At 39.1% G+C, this 23,356-nt stretch overlaps 1 protein-coding gene across 1 annotated transcript; it reads left to right on the forward strand.

Moving 5' to 3' along the window:
• The first annotated feature begins 523 nt into the window (after positions 1-523).
• On the forward strand, positions 524-19,422 carry LOC148147417 (tyrosine-protein phosphatase non-receptor type substrate 1-like). Its single transcript, XM_087996110.1, has 7 exons — positions 524-652; positions 3,873-4,092; positions 4,416-4,727; positions 12,406-12,711; positions 16,695-16,797; positions 17,766-17,851; positions 18,915-19,422. The coding sequence occupies exons 2-7, from the start codon at positions 4,041-4,043 to the stop codon at positions 18,920-18,922; spliced, it is 867 nt and encodes a 288-aa protein (XP_087852236.1). The 5' UTR covers positions 524-652; positions 3,873-4,040; the 3' UTR covers positions 18,923-19,422.
• Positions 19,423-23,356: the final 3,934 nt, after the last annotated feature.

A 23,356-nucleotide genomic window follows, 5' to 3' on the forward strand; every position in this document is an offset into this window, starting at 1 on the left:
TAGCCAATTTGTCAATTTTAATAAAGAAGTCCATAATGTATATTTGCATATATATACATTCACGAGAATAAGCGTCTTGAGGGCCATTAACAGAACAGGGTGGCCTTCTCTCACAGGGAGTGTATCTGTTCAGCGTTATGGTCAGCTCAGCCTTACCGCCGTTCTGGTGAACGTGGACAGCAGCATACTCCAAGTATAGCCTGTATGCAATCATTTCCTGTGACACTCATAACACACTGGGTACCGGGGGTTTGCTGGGAAGCCGACAGCACAGGTAACACGCGGGTTGGATATGTGTGTCCTATCGACAAGTACTTTCTAAGCGTTCTAATTTGCTGTATTCCTGATGTATTTCGAAGTCTTTTCTCAATTTCATAAAGCATAAGGCAAGCGTATTTTTAATTTGGATTTCTGACTTCTGTCAGGTATTGATTTAGTCTTGCTATATCTTTCCTCCAAATAAATCGACTTTTTTTGTTTGAAAAGAACACTCAACAAACAACAGACAGAGAAACTGAAGGAGACACACTGCAATAGTCCGGGATTAACTGCACTCAAATTTGGTTCGAACTCAGAGCCTTCAAGTCACGGCGGGCTGTCAACAGATGTACGCGAACTTACACTGGTTATCAGAAAGCCAGTCATGAATCTGGTATTCTTTCTATATGACTAATGACTAATTTGATTAAATGACTATTGCACTAAATACCATGGTTAGCTATAATGTGAATGATCTACAATCTGTAAGGCAATTTCTATTCTTCCTCACTGGACCCGAAAGGTTAATTCTGATTACTCTCCATAGATGCTGCCAGACCTGCTGAGATTTTCTATTCATGTCTGTTCTTGTTTCTGATTTACAGCACCCACCCGGTGCTTACGGTTTTTATTGCCGGCTGCATTGCCAGGCGGGTCGCTGGTCATACTGACATGGCTTGGTTTCAAACAAATCTGCGAAACTGTCCTCACCGCTGTTACTTAGATCCGAAATCCAACGTGGATATCTGGTTGTAGATTTAAGAACTACACAGCTAATGTGGATGACTCCAGCAAGCGTCGACCATATTGCAATCCAAACCGGACAAGAATGCGAAGCTCTTTCACATCCATGGGTGAATGGGAATGCTCTCTGAAATTAGGTGGTGGATCAGTTATCCATGAGATTTCCTAAATTCTCAGGCGTGATTTCATCAGCAACCAGACCTAAAACATGGCCCTTTGGTACTCAAGGGGTTCTCTCTCAGTTAAGAACGGGTTTGTCCGCACTTCCAGAACACTGAATAATTGCGATATTATCGACCCTCTCCACAGATGAATATAAGAACGAGGAGCAGGAGGAGGCTGTCCGGCTCTTCGAGCCTGCTCCGCCATTCAGTAAGATCAGGGCCTCAGCTCCACTTACCCACCCTCTTACCTTAATCCTTAATTCCTTCGTTGTTCAAAATAAAATCTATCTCAGCTTTAAAAACATTTACTGAAATAGCGTGAACGACTTCACAGGGCAGGGAATTCCATCGAGTCACAAGGCTCATGAGGAAGAAGTTCCTTCTCAACTCAGTCCGAAATCCGCTCCCTCTCACCTTGAGGCTGTGCCTTCTTGTCCTAGTTTCACCTGACAGTGGAAACATCCTCTCTCCGTCGATCTTATCTATTCCCTTCATAATTTTATGTGTTTCTATAAGATCCCACCTCATTCTTCTAAATTCCAATGAATATAATCACAGTCTGCTCAGTCTCTCCTCATTAACCAACCCCCTCAACTCCAGAATCAACCTAGTGAACCCCCTCAGCACCCACTCCAGGGCCAGAACATCCTTTCTCAAGTAAGGGGGAGACCAAAACTGCATGGTTTTGTACTCCATGTGTAGCTTTATCCGCACCCTAAACAGCTGCAACATTACCTGTCTGCTTTTGAACTCAATGCCTTCAGCAAAGAAAGACAAAATTACTTTTGCCTTCGTAATTACTTATTGGAGCTGCAGACCACCCTTCTGTGATTCATGCAAAAGGACACCCAGATCTCTCTGCACAGTAGCATGCTGCAACTGTTTACCATTCAAGTAATAGTCCTTTTTACTGTTACTCCTACGAAAATGGATGACTTCACATTTCTTAACATTATATTCCATCTGCCAGATCTTTGCCCTCACTCGATGTGTCTATGTTCCTCTCCAAAGTTTCACAGTCCACTGCACACTTTGCTCTGCCACTCATCTTACAGTCATCTACAAACTTTAACCCACTACATGTGGTCCCCAACTCCAAATCATTTATATAAATTGTGAATAATTGCAGTCCCAACACTGATCCCTGAGGCACACCACTAGTTAAATGATTGTCAATCAGAGTAGCACCTATTTATCCCCACTCTTTGCATCCTGCTAGTCAACCAATCCTCTAAACATGCTAATACTTAACCCATAACACCATGCATCCTTATCTTATACAGCAACCTTTTGTGTGGCACCTTGTGGCCTTTTGGAAATCTAAGTACACCACATCTACTGGGTCCCTGTTCACCTTGCTCATAATTGCTTCATAGAATTCCAAAAGTTTAGTTAAGCATGACCTGACCTTCATGAACCTATGCTGCATCTGCCCAATGGGACAATTTCGATCCAGATGTCTTGCTATTTCTTCACTGATAATAGACTGAAACATCTTTCCCACTACAGAAGTTAAGCTAACTGGTCTATAATTCCCCATCTTTTGTTTACCATCCTTTTTAAACAGTGGTGTCACATTTAGTGTTTTCCAATCTGCTTAGACTGCCCAGAGTCCAGCGAATTTTAGAAAATTACCAGTTCTGCACTTGCTATTTCTTCCACAATCCTTTTTATTCCTGGGATGCATTCCATCAGCACCAGGAGACATGTCTATCCTTAGCTTCATTAGCTTGCCTAACACTACGTCTTCCATGATAATGATTGGTCCCAGGTCGTCACCTACCTCTTCTCTTTGTCAATTACTGGCATGTTATTCATGTCTTCCACTGTGGAGTCTGAAACAAAATAGGCCATTTCATCATCTCCCATCACCCAATGTCCCTTCCCATCCTCTAAAGGACCAATGTTTACTTTAGCCACTCTTTCATTTTATATTTAAATAGAAAATTTTGCCATCTGTCGTTATATTCTGTGCTGGGTTTTTTTTTCTCATGTTCCATCTTACTTTTTTTGTGGTTTTCTGTTTACCTTTAAAGCTTTCCCAATCTTCTAGTTTCCCACTGATCTTGGCCACTTTGTTTGCCTTCTAATAAAATTTGATAGCCTCCTTTATTTTCTCAGACACCCTTGGCAGATTACCTCTTGTTTTGCAGTCCTTCCTTTTCACTTTTGCCGAGCACTTCAAAAAATTGCTTTGAAAGTCCTCCACTGCTTGTCAACTGTCGCACTATAAAGTCTTTGTTTCCATTCTACTTTAGCCAAATCTTCCCTGATCCTGTTGTAGTCTCCCTTGTTTAAGCACAGGACCCTAGTATTGGATTTTATCTTCACACTCTCCATTGACTGTATATTATAAATTCAATCACACTGTGATAGCTCCTTCCAAGAGGATCCTTAACTGTGAGGCCATTCATTATTCCTGCCTCATTGTACAGAACCAGATCTACGATAACTTACTTCATTGTCAGCTCCATTACATATTGTTCAAGAAAATTATGGGGATACACTCATTCAACTCTTCCTCAAGGACACCCTGACTGGGTTGGTTCAAACAATCGACATGTCGATTAAAATCCCATGCCATTTGCTATACCATTTTTACAGGCATTAGTTATTTCTATGTTTATAGGTGAAGAAAACAGTTAAATTAACCTGGCTTATGTTACCTTTCATGGTAAAGACAACACTTTTGTTTCTCCTTCACAGCTCCCCGCCCGGATTTACGGCAAGAGATTCTCCAGTTGCCAGCAGAAGCCATGTGACATCACGGCCAGTTCCGAAACGATATTGCAGACACAGGGGCACCTTTGCTCTCATTGTCTCGACAGTATTTCCATTTCCAACTCTGTGAGTTAGCCATTCCCGCTGGCGCATATGTTGAAGACATCGTCTAGCGACATATCTTTCCTGGGAATTTTGTATGTAGGTAGGCATTTAGATTCCATGTTAATTATTAAACTTCCCTGAACAAGAACTTGTGCCCGAAATCCTACTCAAGCTAGCTTTCTGCTACTTTAGCTTCATTAAATATTTTCATATTGAGTGTTCTTTGCAGAAAAGAATGATGTGAATGTGAAAAGCAATATTGGTTCAGGTAATTTAATGAGGAAACACATTCGTTAGCAGGATAGTTAGTTAAACTTGGATGGTTAAGCAGCATTACTAATGTAACAAAAGACGATATTATTTTTAGCAGTGTTTTTGTTTCCCTCTGTGGCTATGATTTAGTTTTGGATATTTTGTTGACAGTTTCTGTCTGCAGCTCTGGCGACCATGGCTGGAATCTGGCACAAACACCGGCGCGCCAGGGTGGGAATGTTCTCTTCCGGTGTCCTTTCCCTTTCCATGTTAATCACTCGGCGGTAACTGCTTACTGGTGGAGAGACGGGAACAAGAGCTTCCTGCAAGCAAACGGCAGGAAAAGGTTCACTGTGAGGAGAGGTGGCGCGTACCTTCATGTTCTGAATGTGACTGTTGCGGATGCCGGTGTGTATCACTGTGCCGTCAAATATCAGCATCGAACAGTTGGGAAAGGAACCGGGATGCAACTCCTCGTGTATGGTAAGCGTTGCTAAAAATTATAAACGGGAAAAGTTTCGGAGATATTGGGATTAGGCCATTCAGCCCCTCGAGCCCGTTCCCCCATTCAATGAAATCATGGCAGAACTTTGGCCTAACTCCACTTATCTATGTTTGGCCTCTATTCCTTAATACCTTTTGCTTAAAAAATGACAAAATCTCAGTTTAATATTAACGACAACCATCCACTGTTGTTTGTGGAAGAGTTTCAAACCTCTACAACTTTTTGTGTGTAGCAGCGCTTCCTAACATCTCTCCTGAAAGGTTTCACTCTCATTTTTAAACATTCCAATGTTGTTTGTTCAGACACTTAATATATAACCATCCTGAGTATAAAACAATACATTTCTCTAATGCAGTAACTGGAGCAACATGCGTTCAACAATTGTCAGGTTTCTAGGGGCAGGACCAGAATCCCTGGTAATAGAAACAACAAAAAGAAAATCAAAGTTGGGAATAAAGACCTTTTTTTAAAATGTGAGTATTCTATGTTTGGGATGGATAATTGCAGGATTATTCACCATTTTAGAAATATAATACGAGGTGTTTTAACACATCATTTAAGCAAGTAAAAAAAATCTTCATTTATATTTGCTTGATTACTCGAAATTTATGGATTTTTAAAGCTTCTTTAACTTATTGGGTATAAAGAGACTTACTCAGAATTGGAATGCTGAGAGAAGGGGAGAGGTGTTTGGTTTTTTGAGATCCAAGCAAAATCCTTAATTCACAATCAATTGCAACCGAGCAGCCGCTTGAAATTACACCAGTATAGGGTCATAATCTCTGCCACCTCAGTTAGGCTCAGAGCTTGACTCTGGACGAAGGTCGCAAATATGCATGTGAAAATAACAGTGCTCGTACAAATATTGATAAATGGAAAATGTTGTGAAACTTGAAATGGTTCAGAAAAGATTTACAAGGATGTTGCCAGGGTTGGAGGATCTGAGCTACAGGCAGAGGCTGAATAGGCTGGGGCTGTTTTCCCTGGAGCGGAGGCTGAGGGGTGATCTTATAGAGATTTACAAAATTATGAGGGGCATGCATAGGGTAAATAGACAAAGTCTTTTCCCTGGGGTCGGGGAGTCCAGAACTAGAGGGCATAGTTTTAGGGTGAGAGGAGAAAAATATAAGAGATCTAAGGGGCGACTTTTTCACGCAGATGGTGGTGCGTGTATGGAATGAGCTGCCAGAAGATGTGGTGGATGCTGGTACAATTGCAACATTTAAGAGGCATGTGGATGGGTATAAGAATAGGAAGGGTTTAAAGGGATATGGGCTGGGTGCTGGCAGGTGGGACTAGATTGGGTTGGCATATCTGGTCGGCATGGACGGGTTGGACCGAAGGGTCTGTTTCTATGCTGTACATCTCTATCACTCTATAATTGTGAAACAGATACAAGTGATAACACAAGTGGTAATATGCTATAAAATCAAATCAGATGAAAACTTTGTTGGGAAGAAATGCAACTGCTTCCCAATACAATAGCGCCAGCCCCCTCCCCCCCCCCCCCCCCCCCTCAACCATGATATAGTCATGAAACAAATCTTTTAATGACTCTAACATGCTCTAACAGCCCTCTGCGCACACACACGACAAATAGCTCCACACAGGTGGGAGCACTTCAGTCAGTCAGTCACTCTATCCATATCCCTTCCCACCATTGCGCCCACTGGTTGACTATTTACGAGTGGGAGGCTGTAGCAATGCATTTTGGAATCAGTGTCCCTTTAAGCCAAATTTTTAGATCTATTCTATAATCGAGATTTCCATTAAGAGTTTCTCAAAATGAAGCATGTGTCTTATCTCTCACAGACTTGGAAAAACCTGCTTGCTTTGTAGAACTCAGGGTTGCTGAATATTCTTAATGCTATCCCTCACATGCACACCATCAATCTATTGAACCCCACCATATTGAACACCTTATGTAAGGCTAATTACCATTTCAGGGTGTTCAAGTGTCCCCTGGGTCAACACAAGGTCAGTGCCAATGTCTAAACAATGAAAAATAACAACTTTATTTAAAACATGCAGTGGAACATTAACACCAGTCAAAATAAGTGTAGTTACGATATTATTGGCAATAGGGCCAATAGCTATCTGAAAATATTGATAGTGATTACATTTTTAAAAAAAAAAGCAAAATTACTCTTAGACTTAAATGAATATTTTACAAAATAAAAATGGACTTCAGATTTGCTGAAATACATATCGAAAGAAAAGCAAAAATGAGATATAAAGTCGAAACTTCAAAAAGAAATCTGAGTTCTGATTGTCGGCCTATAACACAGATAGTGAATGGGCTGCTCACCATTCCGATCAGAAGAAGGAATTGTTCTGATTGTTGAAACAAAATGTGACCTGTAATGGTGGAAGGCGAGGTTAGGGGCGGGATCGAGAGGGTGAGGCAAAAAAAGAAGGAATTATGATGAGCAGCTGCTATTTCCTTTCTACAGAAAACATGGTAAAATGTTTGAAGTAAAAGACCTTGAGCCTGCTTTTGACATTCAGCCACATGCGACACCAAAACCTTTAATGTTTTCTTTGTGCTTGACAATGCTTAGTTCAGGCACACATTGAAGGAATTCAAATTCATACCTGAAAATTGCTTCATAGCTCTAGCTCAGGCCTTTGATGGTCACTTTGTAAAATTACAATATGCTAGTTTCACAAAATCACAATGTGAGACCACGAGTTGAAAAAAATAGATGTGTGGCATTCATTAAATGAGATCATAGTTGAGTTGATAATCTTTAACTCCATTTTCCTGCCTTATCTCACTAATCATTGAATAAAAGTCTCTCTGTCAGCTCTGAATGATAGCCCCTCAATGACCTTCTGCCCTAAAGACCATCCTCTGAAACAGGAAATTCTTCCTTATCTGTCTTAAATGAGTGACCCCTTGCTCCAGACTGTGCCCTCTGATCCTACGTTCTTCCACAAGGAAAAATAATCTCCCAGCACATATTCTGGCAAGCCTATCAATCTCTGAGCCTCTATGAATCTTACATGTTTCAACTAGGCCTTCGAAACTCAAATGAGTAAAAAACCTAAAAAAAAACTCTGCCTCTCCTAAAATCCCCCCAGAACTGGAAACATCTCAGTGGATCTTTTCTGAACTGTCTTTGATGCCAATCTATCTTTCGTTAGGTAAGGGAAAATGTATTTTTCCAGATAGGTCTCACTTGTATAGTTTTAGCAAAACTTCCCTGTTTTTATGCTCCATTCGTTTGGAAATAAAAATCAGGCAATTTGCTTTTCCTATCACTGACTGAACAAGGTTGTTAGCTCCTTGTGATGCATGCGCTAGGACATCCACATCCCTCTGTGTTAAAGCTTTCTGTAATATTTCCTTATTCAAATAATATTCAGCTCTTCTGTTTTTCCTGATGTGCATGACCTCACAGTTTCCACCTTATATTCCATCTGATAAGTTTTTGACCATTCACTTAACCTGTCCATATCTCTCTCAATACTTATTGTGTCATCCTCACTACTTGCATACTCATTTTTTTTTGTATGGTATCAATGAACTTGCTAAGAGAATATACAATTCCATCATCCAAGTCATGAGTATATTTTATAAATGACAGCGGCTCCAGCAACTGTGGCTCTCCACTAGTTACAGGTTGCCATCCTGAAAACCCAACTTATTCCAGTGGTGTCTTCTATTAGCTACTCAGTCCCTATCCAAGCTAATATGCTACTTCCAGAAGACTTACTTACATGATCTTATTGAATGCCTCTTCAAAGGCAATGCTAGTTTGGTTTGATTTTTAAAAAAAAAGATGCTTGTCTAAATGCTGTGTTATTTATAACAGACTCTAACATTTCACATTAACAACTGTCAAGTTAACCAGCCTGACAGAGTCACAAAACATGGAAACAAACCTTTCGTTCCAACCAGCCCTTGCCAACCACTATTCCAAACTAAAGTATTCCCACTTGCTGAAACTTGGCCCATTCCCTCCAAACATTTCTTGTTCATGTTCTTATCCAAATGTTTTTTAAGCAATTTACCACTTCCACCACTTCCTCTGGAAGTTCTTTCCACACGGGAACCACTGTCCGTGTAAAAAAAAAAAACCCTCATGTATTTTTAAGATCTCTCTCCACTCCCTTAAAAATATGCCCGCTACTCTTAGAATCCCCCACCTTTGGGAGGGGGGGAAAAACACCTGCCATTCACCTTGTCTATATCCTCATTATTATTTTAAACTTCTCTGTGGTCACTTTAAATGTACTACGCTCCTGTAACAGGGTGACCAGAACTGGACACAGTACTGCAGAAGAGGCCTCACGAACATCCTGTATAACCTCATCATAAATGTTCCAACTCCTATACTCCAAGGTTTCAGCAATGAAGCCAAGCAAGCTAAATGCCTTCTAAACTGCCCAATCCATATGTGAACCAAATTTAAAAGAATTACAGACCTGAACCCTAGGTCTGTCAGTTCTACAACAGTACCCAAGGCCCTACTTATACTTGGATAAGTCCTGTCCTTGGAATGTGGGGTTGGAAAAGGAAACCGGTCAGATGGCATCTGAGGAACAGGAAAGTCAATGTTTTGAGCTAAAACCTTTCGGACATTCCTACCTTTATTTGTTTTATCAAATTCACGCTTATCCGAAAGAAACTGCATCTGTCACTCTTCAGCCCATTAACCCAATTGATCAAGCTCACTTTATAATCTAAGATAATCTTCTTCACTGTCCACTATACCACCAATCTTTGTGTTATCCGCAAACTCACGAATCGTACCTCCTATATTCTCATCTAAATCATTTATCTAAATGACAAACAAAATTAGACCCAGCACCAATACCTGTGGAACACCGTTGGTCACATAACTGTTTGTTTTGTCCCTTTTTGAATAAGAAAGTTACATTGGCAGTTTTCCAAATGTTTGCCACTCTACCAGAAAATAAGGACTCAAGGATTTCTATCAATTCTTTTATTTCTATTACAGTCCATTGTTGGACCCCATCAACCTTCAAACTCATTTGGTTCCACAGTACACTCATGATAATTATTATGTTTATTTCCACCACCCCCACATATCCTATGCTGTGAAGATTAATACAGAGTATTTATTCAATTCTTTTGCCATTTGCTCTTTCCTCATTATTATTTTCTCAGCCCTGCCTCATTGTGTGAAGGACCAGTGTTCATGTTGGACTTCCTTGTCCTTTTTTATATATTTAATGTCTACTTGCTAATTTGTCCTCATAGTTTATTTAATCACACTTAATTTTATTTTTGTCATCTTTTGTCAGCTTTGAAATCATTCCTAACGCCCTGGTTTACCAGTCAGATTTGCCAATTTGTGTTAAATTTCTTTGAATTTAATGATATCCTTTACTTCCTTGGATAATCATGCTTGTCTTATCTCCTTCTGAGAATCCTTTTTCCTTAATGGGAGATATCTTTGTCATGAGTCATGGATTTTTTTCTTAAATGTTTGTTGTTGCTCCTCAACCCTCTTTTCTGTTATTTATTTTCCCAGTCTACACTCAGCCCTCATTCCTATTTATCTTTTATTTAAGTTTGGCACAATTGTTCCAATCCAATTTATGCAATCTCAAGCTGAATGCTAAGATATGCAATGTAATGATCTCTGTTCCTGAGCAGATCTCCTACTTTGAGATCATTTAGGTTCTGCAAAACTGTCTCAGAAAAGATGATGTTGAAATTGTACATGACACTTATTAGACCACCTCTGGAGTATTGTGTACAGTTGTGATCCACATTATCAGAAAAATGTGAATACATTGGTGAGAGTGCAGAAGTAACTTATTAGAATGATCTCGTTGATGAGAAACTTCAGCTATGAGGGTAGATTGAAGAAGTTGGGATTGTTCTTCCTGGAGAGAAGTACTTTGAAAAGAGATTTGATTGAGATTTTCAAAATCCTGAGGGGGCTAGGCAGAGAAGATCAGGAAAAGTTGTTCCTACTGGTAAAAGAAACAAGACTGAGAGGGCGTCCAAATGAAGCAAGGATTATGTGAGAAAAAAAATAATCCACATAGGGTAAGGGTTTGGAATGCACTGCCTGGAAATGTGGTGGAGGCAGGTTCAGTTGAGGTATTCAAGAGGTGTGGGGAAGTGACAGTCCAGTGGTATTATAGATAGATAGATTATTAATCTAGAAGTTCAGCTAACATTCTGAGGACTGGGTTCAAGTCTCACTATGGCAGATGGTGGAATTTGAATTCGACTTAAAACAACTTTGGAATTAAGACACTACTGCTGACAGTGAAACCAATTGTTGGAAAAGACCACCTGGTTCATTAATGAAGGAAATCTGCCATCCTCATCTGGTCTGGCCTACATGTGACTCCAGACCCACAGCAATGTTGTTGACTCTTAACTGCTCTCTGAAATGGCCGAGCAAGTTCAAAAGTAACGAGGGATGGGCAAAAAAGTCATTGCCAGCCAGTGACGTCCACATCCCATGAGTGGGAAAAATATTGTTTGAATATTTCTTTTGCATAATTAGAATCTACAAGGATATGGGGAAAGGGCACAAAATTGGCACTAGATCATACAGCCTGTGCAAATGTGATGGGCTGAAAGGCCTCCTTCTGCATTATGATAAATTCTATGACTCTGTCAGACGAAAAGTTCACCATATGTTCTATAGACACTCATTATTGAACAACCTAGAACAATGAACCTTCAATGACATACAGCAATGTAAGAAAGATGTTGCTCATCACAAACTAAGGGAGCTTTTCTTAGTGTTGGTTTATCTACAAGTGATCAACTGGGCATGCTGGAAAACAGAGAGCATTCAATGTGTGGTTGTGGGAAAAGGATTGACTACAAAGGTCTACATTTCCACTTATGAAACAGCATATGGAAGACCCATTTATCATTAATTAATTTTTAAATATCTAACTTATATGTTCCAAGATAAAATATTTAATATGTGGGGATTTGTGCTTTAGCACCTAAGAAAAAAGGGAAAAAAACAGGTAAATATATATAATTCAGTACAAATACTCAGGGCTGTGTTATTTCATTACTGCCAGCCTGTGAGCCCATTTGCAGTTAGTGTTTATAGGTTAAGTCCAGGTCTCCCTCAGGATGTAAACAGAAGGACATTCTGTGATTGTAATGCCAACCAATGCCAAAGGACAATCTGGATACTGGTTGCATGCACAGATATTCTTTATCTGAGAAGTTGTGATTTGAACTGAACATTATGCAATCATTAGCAAACATTCCCATTGGGACGTTATATTGGAGGTAAATTATTGATGAAGCAACTGAAGAATGGGTAGAGACCTGACAAACTGCTGAAATGATGTCCCAGAGCTGAGTAGATTGACCTTCAAAAACCACGTGGAATACTAAGCAGTAGAATAAAGACCCCCCTTTTCCCCAACCACCACCATCCACCGAACTTATTCTGGTTTACTTAGGTTTTGATTTGGCACACACAGTAAAATATTTCCATGATGTGAAGATCAATCATTTTCAGTTCGGTGCTGGAGAGTAAAGGATTAATTATCATTGGAGCCCATTCACAAAATAATTATTTAACTAAGATCCAACGAAGATGCCTTGATGTGGTTACTAAACACTGTACACGAAGGTAAAACAGTTACAAGATATTCAGTTTTTTTTCTAATTTTTTTTTTCTTTCAATTTAGTTGCTCCTGTACCCCTGAAGATTGTCTCCACATCATTCCACAAGGCTTCATCTACCTTTATGAGACTCCAGTGTCAAACAGCTGAGTTTCATCCGAAGGAATTCAACCTTACCTGGCATAAAAATGGCACCAGAATTCTGACAGGAATTTCAATTGTACAACAGGAAACAACAGACAGACTGTATGAAGTGATCAGTTCCTTAGAAGAGGCACGGCCAATTGAGCAAGGCACGGTTTACACCTGTCAAGTCTATCATGTTTCTATCACTGGTCCAGCAAATTGCAGCTACATTGTTGACACCTTAGGTAAAATTACAACAAACACAATGCATGTATATGTTCCATCAGCAGTAGTTGAACTGTTATTGCAGATATTGTGTCACTTGTAAAATATAAAGAGTACTCTGTATTTAATTCAATACCACTATGGAATCTTCAAATCCGCTAGTAATTCAGAATTTTATGCAGGCTCAACATAAATTTGAGTAGTGTGGCAGGATGCATTCATCTATCTAAATTAAGGCAACATATCCAATACTATATTAAGCACAGAAATAATGTTGTACTCTACAGAATGATGAAAGCAGTGGAGGAATCTCAAGGTGAAGGAGACTGTAAAATGACTTTAAGAACATGTAAACATTGAAGCAGATTTGCAAAGAAAAAACTTAATGTTATTGTTTACAAAGTAATATCAGGTGATACATTCTACTGGCAGTAATGAAATTTCTAAGTGTGTTATATAGAATTGCATTCAAATCAACTGGATAGGAAAGCTGCTCAGTATCCTTCTTCAGAGGTGCTTAAAATCAGTTTGGCAGCAAAGTTTGGAGAAACCCAGAAAAGGATTGTGGATTCCTAAATTGGGGTAATGGTTTAACTGTGCTTAATTCTAGCATATATACATTGCTGGCTGGACTGAATTTAGACATTATCTGAACATTTCGGCTGATTAATTTGTGCAATACAAAGTATGTTTTTGTTCGCTGGTATCAAAGATGAGATATTTCAGATGTAGAGAATATGCAGAGAAATAAAGCTGAGCTCCTGGTGCTAGGCAGGACAAATGTCAGAGGTAGTTTCTTTACTCCGAGAGTAGGAGGGGCATGGAACGCACTGCCTGAAACAGCAGTACACTCGCCAACTTTGCGGGTATTTAAATGCTCATTGGATAAACATATGGATTAAAATGGAATAGTGTAGTTTAGATGGGCTTCAGATTGGCTTCAGATTGGTTCCACAGGTCAGTGCAACATCGAGGACCGAAGGGCCTGTACTGCGCTGTAATGTTCTATAAGGCAACTCAATGAGATGAGATCCATTATATCACAGGAAATATATTAGTATTGATACGGGATCATCTAATGGGAAGATAAAAAAATTGGAAGAAAGAAGGCACCTATACACTATATTTCACCTACAATTAATGGAGTGCTCAAACATCAATGCTAGGCCATAATATTTAAAATATAAATGAACTGGATGAGCACAATGAATGCGCTATCACTAAGCTAGCAGATGACACCAAAATAAGAGGGAAGGCAAGTAATGAGAGTGTCATGGGCAGCAGAGATATAGACAGGATATACAAGAGGGCAAAAACTTGGCAGCTGGATTATAAAGAAGGAAATTGTGAGATTTTGCACTTTTATCAGGAAGAAAATAGGAATATTATTGAAATGGAGAAAGTTGCAGAAAACTGGAGTGCAAACAATTTGGGGTCCAAACCTAGCATCCAAGTTCAGCAGGAAGTCGGGAAGACAAATGGAATGTTGACCTTTATTTCAAAGGGAATGGCATACACAAATAGGAAAGGCAAAAGTGAGGACTGCAGATGCTGCAGAGTTTAGATCAGAGTAGTGCTGGAAAAGCACAGCAGGTCAGGCAGGATACGAGGAGCAGGAAAATCGACGTTTCAGGCAAAAACTCTTCAGATGAAGGGTTTTTGCCCGAAACATCGATTTTCCTGCTCCTCGGATGCTGCCTGACCTGCTGTGTTTTTCCAGCACCACTCTGATCTACGCAAATAGGAAAGTTACTCAAGGCCATTTAGAATACATAAACAGTTTTGGTCGCCTTATTGAAATAAAGATTGCAATAAAGACTGCACTGGGGCAATCCAGAGAAGGTTCATGAGGACCATCCTGGTATCCAGGAGTTTTCTTATAGGGAAGGTTAAGTATGTTGGGTCTGTACTTGTTTAAGCTAAGAAGAATGACAGGCAACATTCTTGAAACCTGTCGTATTCTTACAGGGCTTGACAGGTTGGATGCTGAAAAGTTGCTTTCTCCTGTGAGACTGTCTAGGACCAGAACCCATAATCGCAGGGTAAGGAGTCATCTAATCAGAACGGAGATCAGGAGGAATTTCTTCTCTGCAGGCAGTGAATCTGTGGAATTCCTCACTGCAGTGGTTGTGTTATTGTATATATTCAAAGCTGCAATAGATTTTATTGAGTAAGGAAATCAAGAGTTGAGGAAAAGGCAACAAAGCGTAGTTGATTATTGCTGGATCAGCCATAGTCTCATTAACTGGTAGAACAAACTCAATTGGCTGAATGGCCTACTTTTGCTTTTATGTTAAATGATGTTACGGCTATTTATGACCCCTGACATGAAATTGGTAATACAGATAACCAAAATAATTAGGAGCCTTACCAGATGGAATCAAGAAGTATTACCAGGTCAGTTTCAGTGTGTAGTCCATCTAAATATGTTTGTTGATCATATCCTATTTGTATTCCTCAAAGTCACTTAGACAGCAATTTCCAAACCCATGATCTGTACCATAAGGGTGGTTGATACATAGGAATACCAGCACCTGAAGTTCCACTCGAAGCCACATAACATTCTGTCCTGGACTGTATTCCATTACTTCACCATTGTGTGTCAAAATCCTGAAACCCTCTACCTCAGAATTGTACACCACATAGACTTAATGGTAAGATCCTGGGGAGTGTTGCTGAACAAAGACACCATGGAGTGTAGGTTCATTGTTTCTTGGAAATGGTGTCCCAGATAGACAAGATAGTGAAGAAGGTGTTTGTATGCTTGCCTTTATTGGTTAGTGCATTGAGTATAGGAGATGGAAGGTCACCTTGTGGCTGTACAGGACATTGGTTCGGCCACTTTTGGAATGCTGCATTCAATTGTAGTATTCCTGCTCTGAGAAGGATGTTGTGAAACTTGAAAGGGATCAGAAAAGATTTACAAGGATGTTGCCAGGGTTGGAGGGTTTGAACTCTCGGGAGAGGCTGAATAGGATGAGACAAATTTCCTTGGAGTTTCTGAGGCTGAGGAGTGACCTTACAGAATTTTATAAAACCATGAGGGGCATGGATGGGGTAAATAGCTGAGGTCTTTTCCCCAGAGTGAGGGAGTTCAAAACTTGAGGGCATAGGTTTAAGGTGAGAGGGGAAAGATTTAAAATGGATGTAAGGGGCATCTTTTTCATGCAAAGGGTGGTGCGTGTTGGAATGAGCTGGCAGCGCAGTGGTGAAGGCTGGTACAATTATAACATTTAAAAGGCTCCTGGATGCATGCATGAATAGGCTTTAAAGGGGCATGGGCCAAATGCTGCCAAATTAAATTAGCATATGTGGTTGGCATGAATGAGTTGGACTAAAGTGGCTGTTTCCATGCTATTCACAGCTCTATGACATCAACAGCAGTGAGTCAAAAATGGATGACATTATCACTTTCTTCAGGGCAATTAGAGATGGACAGTCATCTTAACCAAGGCAGAGTTACCCATGTCCCATGGTTTTGTTTTACTTCAATAAACTCACCCTCTTTCTAACTGCTACTCAAACACCAAATTCAGGGAAGGCAATAAATGCTGGCCTAATTGGTGGTGCATGCTCTGAATGAATCCAATGATATTAAGTAGTTAATCAATTTATGACTGCTTGAAAAGAGGGTTTTTAAATGATGTTCTTTTGGATGCTCTGAATGAATCCAATGATATTAAGTAGTTAATCAATTTATGACTGCTTGAAAAGAGGGTTTTTAAATGATGTTCTTTTGGATTTTGTTTACAGCATGAGAAAACAATGGAGAAATACAATGTTTACCAAAGTGCTGGTAGTTTCTTGACAAATAAATTCATTATTTTTGTCCTAATTCACTTTAACTATAAAAGACTCACTGGCCTACATAACTGTGAGCAATAGTGAGTGGATTTAGAGGCCAACAAGTTGAATACATGATGACTCTGGATTCTTGAGTAGTCAAAATGTTGTTAAAATGGTATGTTTTGAGCAAGTCATTGATTACTTTATTCTTTTCCAGATTATCATGTTGTTCCTGTCCACCTGATTTATCGATCCATATTGGGAATATTGATAATTATTATACTAGCAGTGATCATATTTGACCATGTTACATCAGATAGGTAAGCATTTTAACACAGTTCTAATATTCAACAGTACTTGTAGATTTATGGAAGGAAGGTGTGAAACTTGTTAATTAGTTTTGGAAAACATCTTGCCTGTCGTATCAGTTCCCAGTAATTACACTGCAATTTAAATCTGTTCTCTTTTGGACTGAGTTCTTCAAATGAGGCATTGCTCATAAACAGTGGGTTACAGATATCTAACACTTTCATTCTTTCACTGAAACATTGCATTTGGTTTCTTTCTTTTAACTGATTTGCCAGATTTATTTCGAAATGTTACTAGTGTATCTGCACACTGTTTCCATCACTGCACTCTTTGGGTCCCTCAGCTAAATCATTAATATATAATGTGAATAGCTGGAGTCAAAGCACTGATCTCTGCAACACTGCACTAGTCACTGCCTGCTACTCAGAAAAAGATCCATTTATTCCTACTCTTTTGTTTCTTGCCTGCCAGCCAGTTTTCTATCCATCTCAATATACTATCCCTAATCCCATGCTCTTGCAAATTATGAACTAATCTCTTAAATGAATGTTATGAAAGCCTTCTGAATGTCCAAGTAAACCACGTCCACTGGCTCTCCCTTATTAACTTTACTAGTTACACTCAGTAAGTTCCAGTAGATTGGTCAATCACAATTTCTCTTTTGTAAATCCATGCTGATTCTGTCCAATCCTGTCACTGTGTCCCAAGTGCTCTGTTTTAAATCTTTTATAATGGACTCTAGCATTTCCCTACTACTGATGTCAGAATATTCACTCGATAATTCCCTGTTAAATCTCAGTCTACTTTTCCTTTCATACAGTAGTGTGTTTAGATTACCTTCCATCCATTTTTTTTCTGTGAATTAGCTTGTTGTCACTGTCACCATCTTGATTGAGGTTACTACAAAATTATGGTTAATGGTTTCTAACCATCGAAATTTTGGAAGGGTTCTCCTGATTCCTCCCTTTTCTTTGAGTAGGTATCGAAATGAAGAGACCAAGAGAAACAGTGTAACCATTGGAAAGTTAGAGCCATGCAGTGAATGCACTCCAGTGGGATATGACGGTGAAAGTTTTAAAATACATTTCCTTATGACGATTGTTTAAAAAAATTTCCAATAACAGTTACATTTAGTTTATAAAAAGTGATTTTTTATTAAAATTGTAAATTGTTGTGAGCTTTTTAACTGCTGAGTGATCCCAGAATTCAATAATCACCACATTCTGTTGGTTTTGCATGATCTCAACAAAAACCCACCTCAGTGGCTAATACCGAGTTTTTGAGATTTGGTACTTCTTTCTCCTAGTTGGAACTGGAGAACAGGGGAACTGGCAATAGGTTTTAGGGGTGTTTCTATCAATAGATTTTATGCAGGCTGGTAGCATTTGGTAGCTTTTCTGCATCCTGTCAAGGACTCTCTCAATGTTCCTATTGGGATGACCAGAATAGTACACAATGTTCTACTTGGGACCTAATCAGGACTTTGGTTTTGGTACTCCAAGTTTATCTCATTTCCCAATATCAGATCCAGCAACACCTGTTCTCTAATTGGGCCAATAACAATCTAGTCAATGAAGGCTTTCAGAGTATATTTCAGAAAATGCTTCTCCTTCTTACTCTTGATTCATTTCTTATCCAAATCAATATGTCGGAAACTGAAGTCCTAATAACACTACTATGTAATATTGCTTTTGTTTCCATGCAGCTTAGCATCTCTTCTACTTTCATTCCCTTATTCAAAGTTTGATAAATTAACCAATAGCATAACCATGTCTTTTTGCTTCTCAACTTAAACAAGTTAGACGCTTTCCTTAGTCTATCACTTAGATCCAACAATGTAATTTTTTTTGCACAATCACTATTGCCAACCTGTCTCATTCTTATTGTGTTCACTGTCCATTCTTAATGATTCATATTTATAAACATCCATTCCTCACCACTTAACCTTTGCATCTATCAATAGATCGAGTATTAGAGTCCACAATGCATACAGCATTTAAGAATTTATCAGCTACACTTTGGCTGTACTATGGAAGCAGGTTGCTTTTAAAGGTCATAATTGGCTTATTCAGGTCTTGTTCATTGTGAATATATTAAATATATAACTAACAAATTCTATTTCTAATAGCTCAGTGATTCAGCGCTGATGAGGGCAAGGCACCAAGGATATATAGACAGCTAAAGGGACAAGGCAATTGCCTGAAGGAATGAAAAGGAAGCACAGATTGCAGAGTTGTTGATCAGGTTAGAATCTGGAGACGACCATGATAGGATGGACCTTCACATGATGCACTCCAATGGCTGTAGGAAAACTCTGTCCTACATTCAGAAGCCATAAACCTCTTATGGAAATTTTGCAAAAAGCGAAGATTACACAAGATTACTGAGAAGGATTTCTGTCGGCAAAAGTTGAATTCCAATAAAGCGACTGCGAATCACATGGCTGCAGTTGATGCATTGAACTATCTCAACAATCATGTGTAAACAATTATCTGGTGCATCATTAAATAAGTAACTGGTAGAATATATAAAATAAAATATTGTAAAATAAAGTTGTAGAGTGGGGCGACTTATAAAACTCCACTCTTTTTTTCATGTAGAAGAACATGTAACAATAAATTTCTATTTTTATTTTATTCTTCAAAATCCAAATGGAAAGGAATGACTAGAAGGGAGTTAAACAATGAAAGTAAAATCCAAATTAATGCATTATGTTTCTCGGCATAGTGTGAACACAGTGTTAAATAAGATTTGCATATTGCTTCAAAATACAGAGAAGGGTGATCTATGCTTTGGAACCATTGGTCTTCTGTAGGAAAGTAGAAATATAATGGGAGAGTACTTTTAAGTAAGGTTAGAGCACTGTTGAATGCAACATTGTTTGGGCAAGGTAATACATATCAGGAGTGGACAAGTTATACAATTGTAAATTCTTTGTGGGGCAAGAACTGTAATTAGTAATAAATCAGAAAATGCTGGAGAAACTCAGCAGATCTGGAACCATCTGTGGAAAGAGAAGCAGAGTGCAACACGACTCTTCAGATTTTGCTGTTCACTATATGCAATGGTCACTCAACAAACCAACATAAAGTATTCTGCTTAAATTAAAACTGGATCTAGGTGTCAGAATCCTAATTAATAATCATTTAATACATTGTGAAATAATGATATATGTAGATTAATTGGGAGGAGTGCATGATGAAATATATAGATTAGTGTGAAGTAGTGAAGGGATGTTATAGAACCGCTATATATAGTCAGTCTTGAGCTTGAAATGACATTTTCTCTTTAATCAAAAATATGCAGTTTTTTTCTAATCAAACAGACATCCTAAATAGAAATCATTTGTTTCATTATCAATTTCATGGGTGCCATGCTCAGTACCTTTAAGAACAGCGAGGTCCTCCCTTTCTCAAATCTTAATGTTTCATAGGGAATGTTATGTAAAATTGATCGATTTGGTTAGGGATGAGAATGTTGAGTTCTTATTTCATGAAGCATTTTTAAAAGAATGATTACTGGTTTCTATGGTGTGAATGTAGAGTGGTTATCTCTGTCAGTACAGGAATTCAATGTTTTTTTTTAAAAAAGAGGGATTTAGACAATTCCCATATTAGTTTAGAAAACTAAATTGTGTGGTTTTAATGCCTAAGATTTGTTTTGTTAAGATTAGATTACCAACAAGTCCACGCCGACCCGCCAAAGTGCAACCCACCCAGACCCATTCTCTTACATTTACCCCTTCACCTAACACTGCGGGCAATTTAGCACGGCCAATTCACCTAACCCGTACATTTTTTGGGAGGAAGCCAGAACACCTGGAGGAACACGGGGAGAACGTGCAAACTCCACACAGTCAGTCGCCTGAGGCGGCAATTGAACCCGGGTCACTGGCGCTGTGAGGCAGCAGTGCTAACCACCGTGCCACCCACACAGTGACGATCAATGAGTTCTTAAGAACTAGCATAGGTCAGAGACAAAATGTTGACCAATAAAAATTCATACTTAATTAACGTTCAATTATCTTTCATGGTCAGAACATAGAAATGCCCTAATTAGTGAATGTAACAACGCTAGTTGTATTAAGATACTGTTTATTTTTGTAACGATTGTGACTGTAACATAGATATTTAGACGCAGCATGGCGAGGTTATTTAAACAGCTGGATCATTGATAGTAAATAGTTTACTGCTATACATCTCGAAGTAGTCAAATTGTCGGAATGGCATTTCACTCAATAAAAAAAACAGAATTGGCTGTTGTGAGATTTATTTTGAAAGACTTGTTAAGTTTAACTTGCCGTTTTGCAACGTTAAAAATGCAGATAGTTTGATATTGAATCGGGGAATCAACGATATTCTATCATTGACGAGACAGAGAGGCAAATCCTAAGAGTATATTTTCATTAGGTTCCCAGTTGGACAAGGTCATCATTTGTTGTAGATTTTCTCTAAATGTCGGCAATGTTACGGAAACAAACATGAGAACAGCAGCAAAACTAAATTCCGCTTTCGTTGTGTGAAATCCACCCTGCATCAGATGTGACAATTTTGGGCACTTTTTTCACCAAAATCAAGATATAATTAGATCAGCGCTGTCCATTTGCAGCCCAGTGAATTTGAATACTTGACATTAAGGAGTAAAATAAACCGACTGTTCTTTAAGTTGCTCATAGTGGAGGAACACAATTTACTGAGATAAGTTCTTGCAGCGTGTTTTGTGGTCAGGCGGTGGGAGCTAAATTGGATAACTCCTGCTTCCCCGAAATTGCCTTGAAGCAGACGTTACTGTCACATGGGCTACAGAGAAATACATGCTCATTTTAACATAGAAAGGAAAGAATTCAGGATCCTTCGAATCCAGTAGTGCTCCAATGTGTGTGAATCTCGGAGGTGCGGAACTAACTTCCTGAATATTCAATTCATGTGTTTTTTAAAAAGCTAAGTACCCGAAATTTTGAAAAACGAAAACCACGCTCGCAGATAATCCGAAAGCTGGTGTAAAAACATGGTGCTAGCCAGCCCCCAGGTCTCTCCCTCTCTGTCCATGGGCAGGATGGCGGGAGCGGCCCTGCTTCACATGAACAAACACTGACCACACACTCTCACCAACTGACCGAACGGTAACTGCACAAGGGATGGCTGTAAAATAAGATGCAGGATGTGGTCAGAAACAAACAGTAGAAATGTTGGGCAATATCTCCGTGAAATATGTGTTGATTTCCACAGAACTTTAACACCTCAAAGAAATACGTAGATTCTGCTTTCCTTCGGGCTAATGCTAATCTGTTGCAAGGTGGTAAACAGCGATGTGCGAGGAAAGGTTGGGCTCTGAATCTGTAAAATGCTTCTGAAATGTTTTACTTTGGAAACCTTCTTTCTGTGTGTCTTTGATTCCATGTTTTTATCAGGAGTTCACAGTATTCTCCACTGCACGACATCTTCTGCAGGAACGAGGAGATATGGTGCTGTACCACTCGGCTGCTAATGCAGAGTTCAAGGACAATGTTCTCCGGACGTGGGTACATATTCTGTAATTTAAATTCAATTCCAAAACCTGATGTTTATAATGCCATCTGAAATCTGTTATGCTTTCCTGGTGTAGCGTAATCCAGAATGGCCGCTCCCTGAAATGACCTAAAATACTAAAGAACCACAAAGATATACAGAAATTGCCAGAAAAGCTCAGCAAGTCTGGCACCATTTGTGCAGAGAAATGAAAATGAACGGTTAGGGCCGAGTGACCCTTCCTCAGAACTCAAGAACCATTCAGCATGTGAAACAAATGCGGGAATTGCCAGGGACACCTATATCCCCTGATAGAATGAAAAATAAAAGTAAATTGGAGTCGTGAGATAAAACAAAAAGTTGAATGTCCATTCACTTTTAATCCACCATTTCATGAGGCATGTCACGGTGATAATGATTTCAGGGGGATGGTCACCACCATAAATTTGTTTCAATTCATCCACAACTTTGGAAAGCCATAAACAGTCCAGACTCTGGCATTATAGAAACATTCCAAAATATTATAGATGAGAATGTGAGCAATAAATGGCCAATATAGAAACCAAAGTTTAAGAAAAGGCACTGGCCAAGAGAGTTCAGTGATAGACTGAAAATGTAAACAACCCTGGCTCAATCCCACAGTGGCACAGTGAGAATGGGGAGAGACAATGGCTTAATTGTATTAGTAATAGACCTGGGTTCAAATCCTACCTTGGCAGATGGTGGAATTTGAATTCAATAACAATCTGGAATTAACAGTCTACTCATAACCATAAAACCATTTCTGATTGTTGGGAAAAACCATCTGGTTCAGTCATATCCTTTTAAGTAAGGCAACTGCCACCCTTACAAGGCCTGGTCCACAGTGACCCCAAACTCAGAGCAATGTGGTTGACTCTCAACTGCCCTCTGGGCAAATCAGAGACTGGCTATAAAGGTCGAGCCAGTGATGCCCACATCCCATGAACAAAAAAAAGTTATTTTGTGGTGTTTAAGATAACAAAGACATGAACTTGCTCTGAATTATTTGAAACTGTGTTAATCAGATACGAATATTAAATCT

The sequence above is a fragment of the Chiloscyllium plagiosum genome, unplaced genomic scaffold, assembly GCF_037043375.1.
Source record: "Chiloscyllium plagiosum isolate Xiang-an unplaced genomic scaffold, Cpla_swu_hap1 HiC_scaffold_17, whole genome shotgun sequence".
Classification (NCBI taxonomy): domain Eukaryota; kingdom Metazoa; phylum Chordata; class Chondrichthyes; order Orectolobiformes; family Hemiscylliidae; genus Chiloscyllium; species Chiloscyllium plagiosum.

Excerpts from the sequence above, each read along its gene's own strand:
- LOC148147417 (XM_087996110.1), top strand. The coding sequence starts at position 4,041 with ATGTTGAAGACATCGTCTAGCGACATATCTTTCCTGGGAATTTTGTAT. Across the intron at positions 12,712-16,694 it reads CTACATTGTTGACACCTTAG|ATTATCATGTTGTTCCTGTC; the intron begins GTAAAATTACAA and ends ATTCTTTTCCAG. Across the intron at positions 16,798-17,765 it reads GACCATGTTACATCAGATAG|GTATCGAAATGAAGAGACCA; the intron begins GTAAGCATTTTA and ends TTCTTTGAGTAG.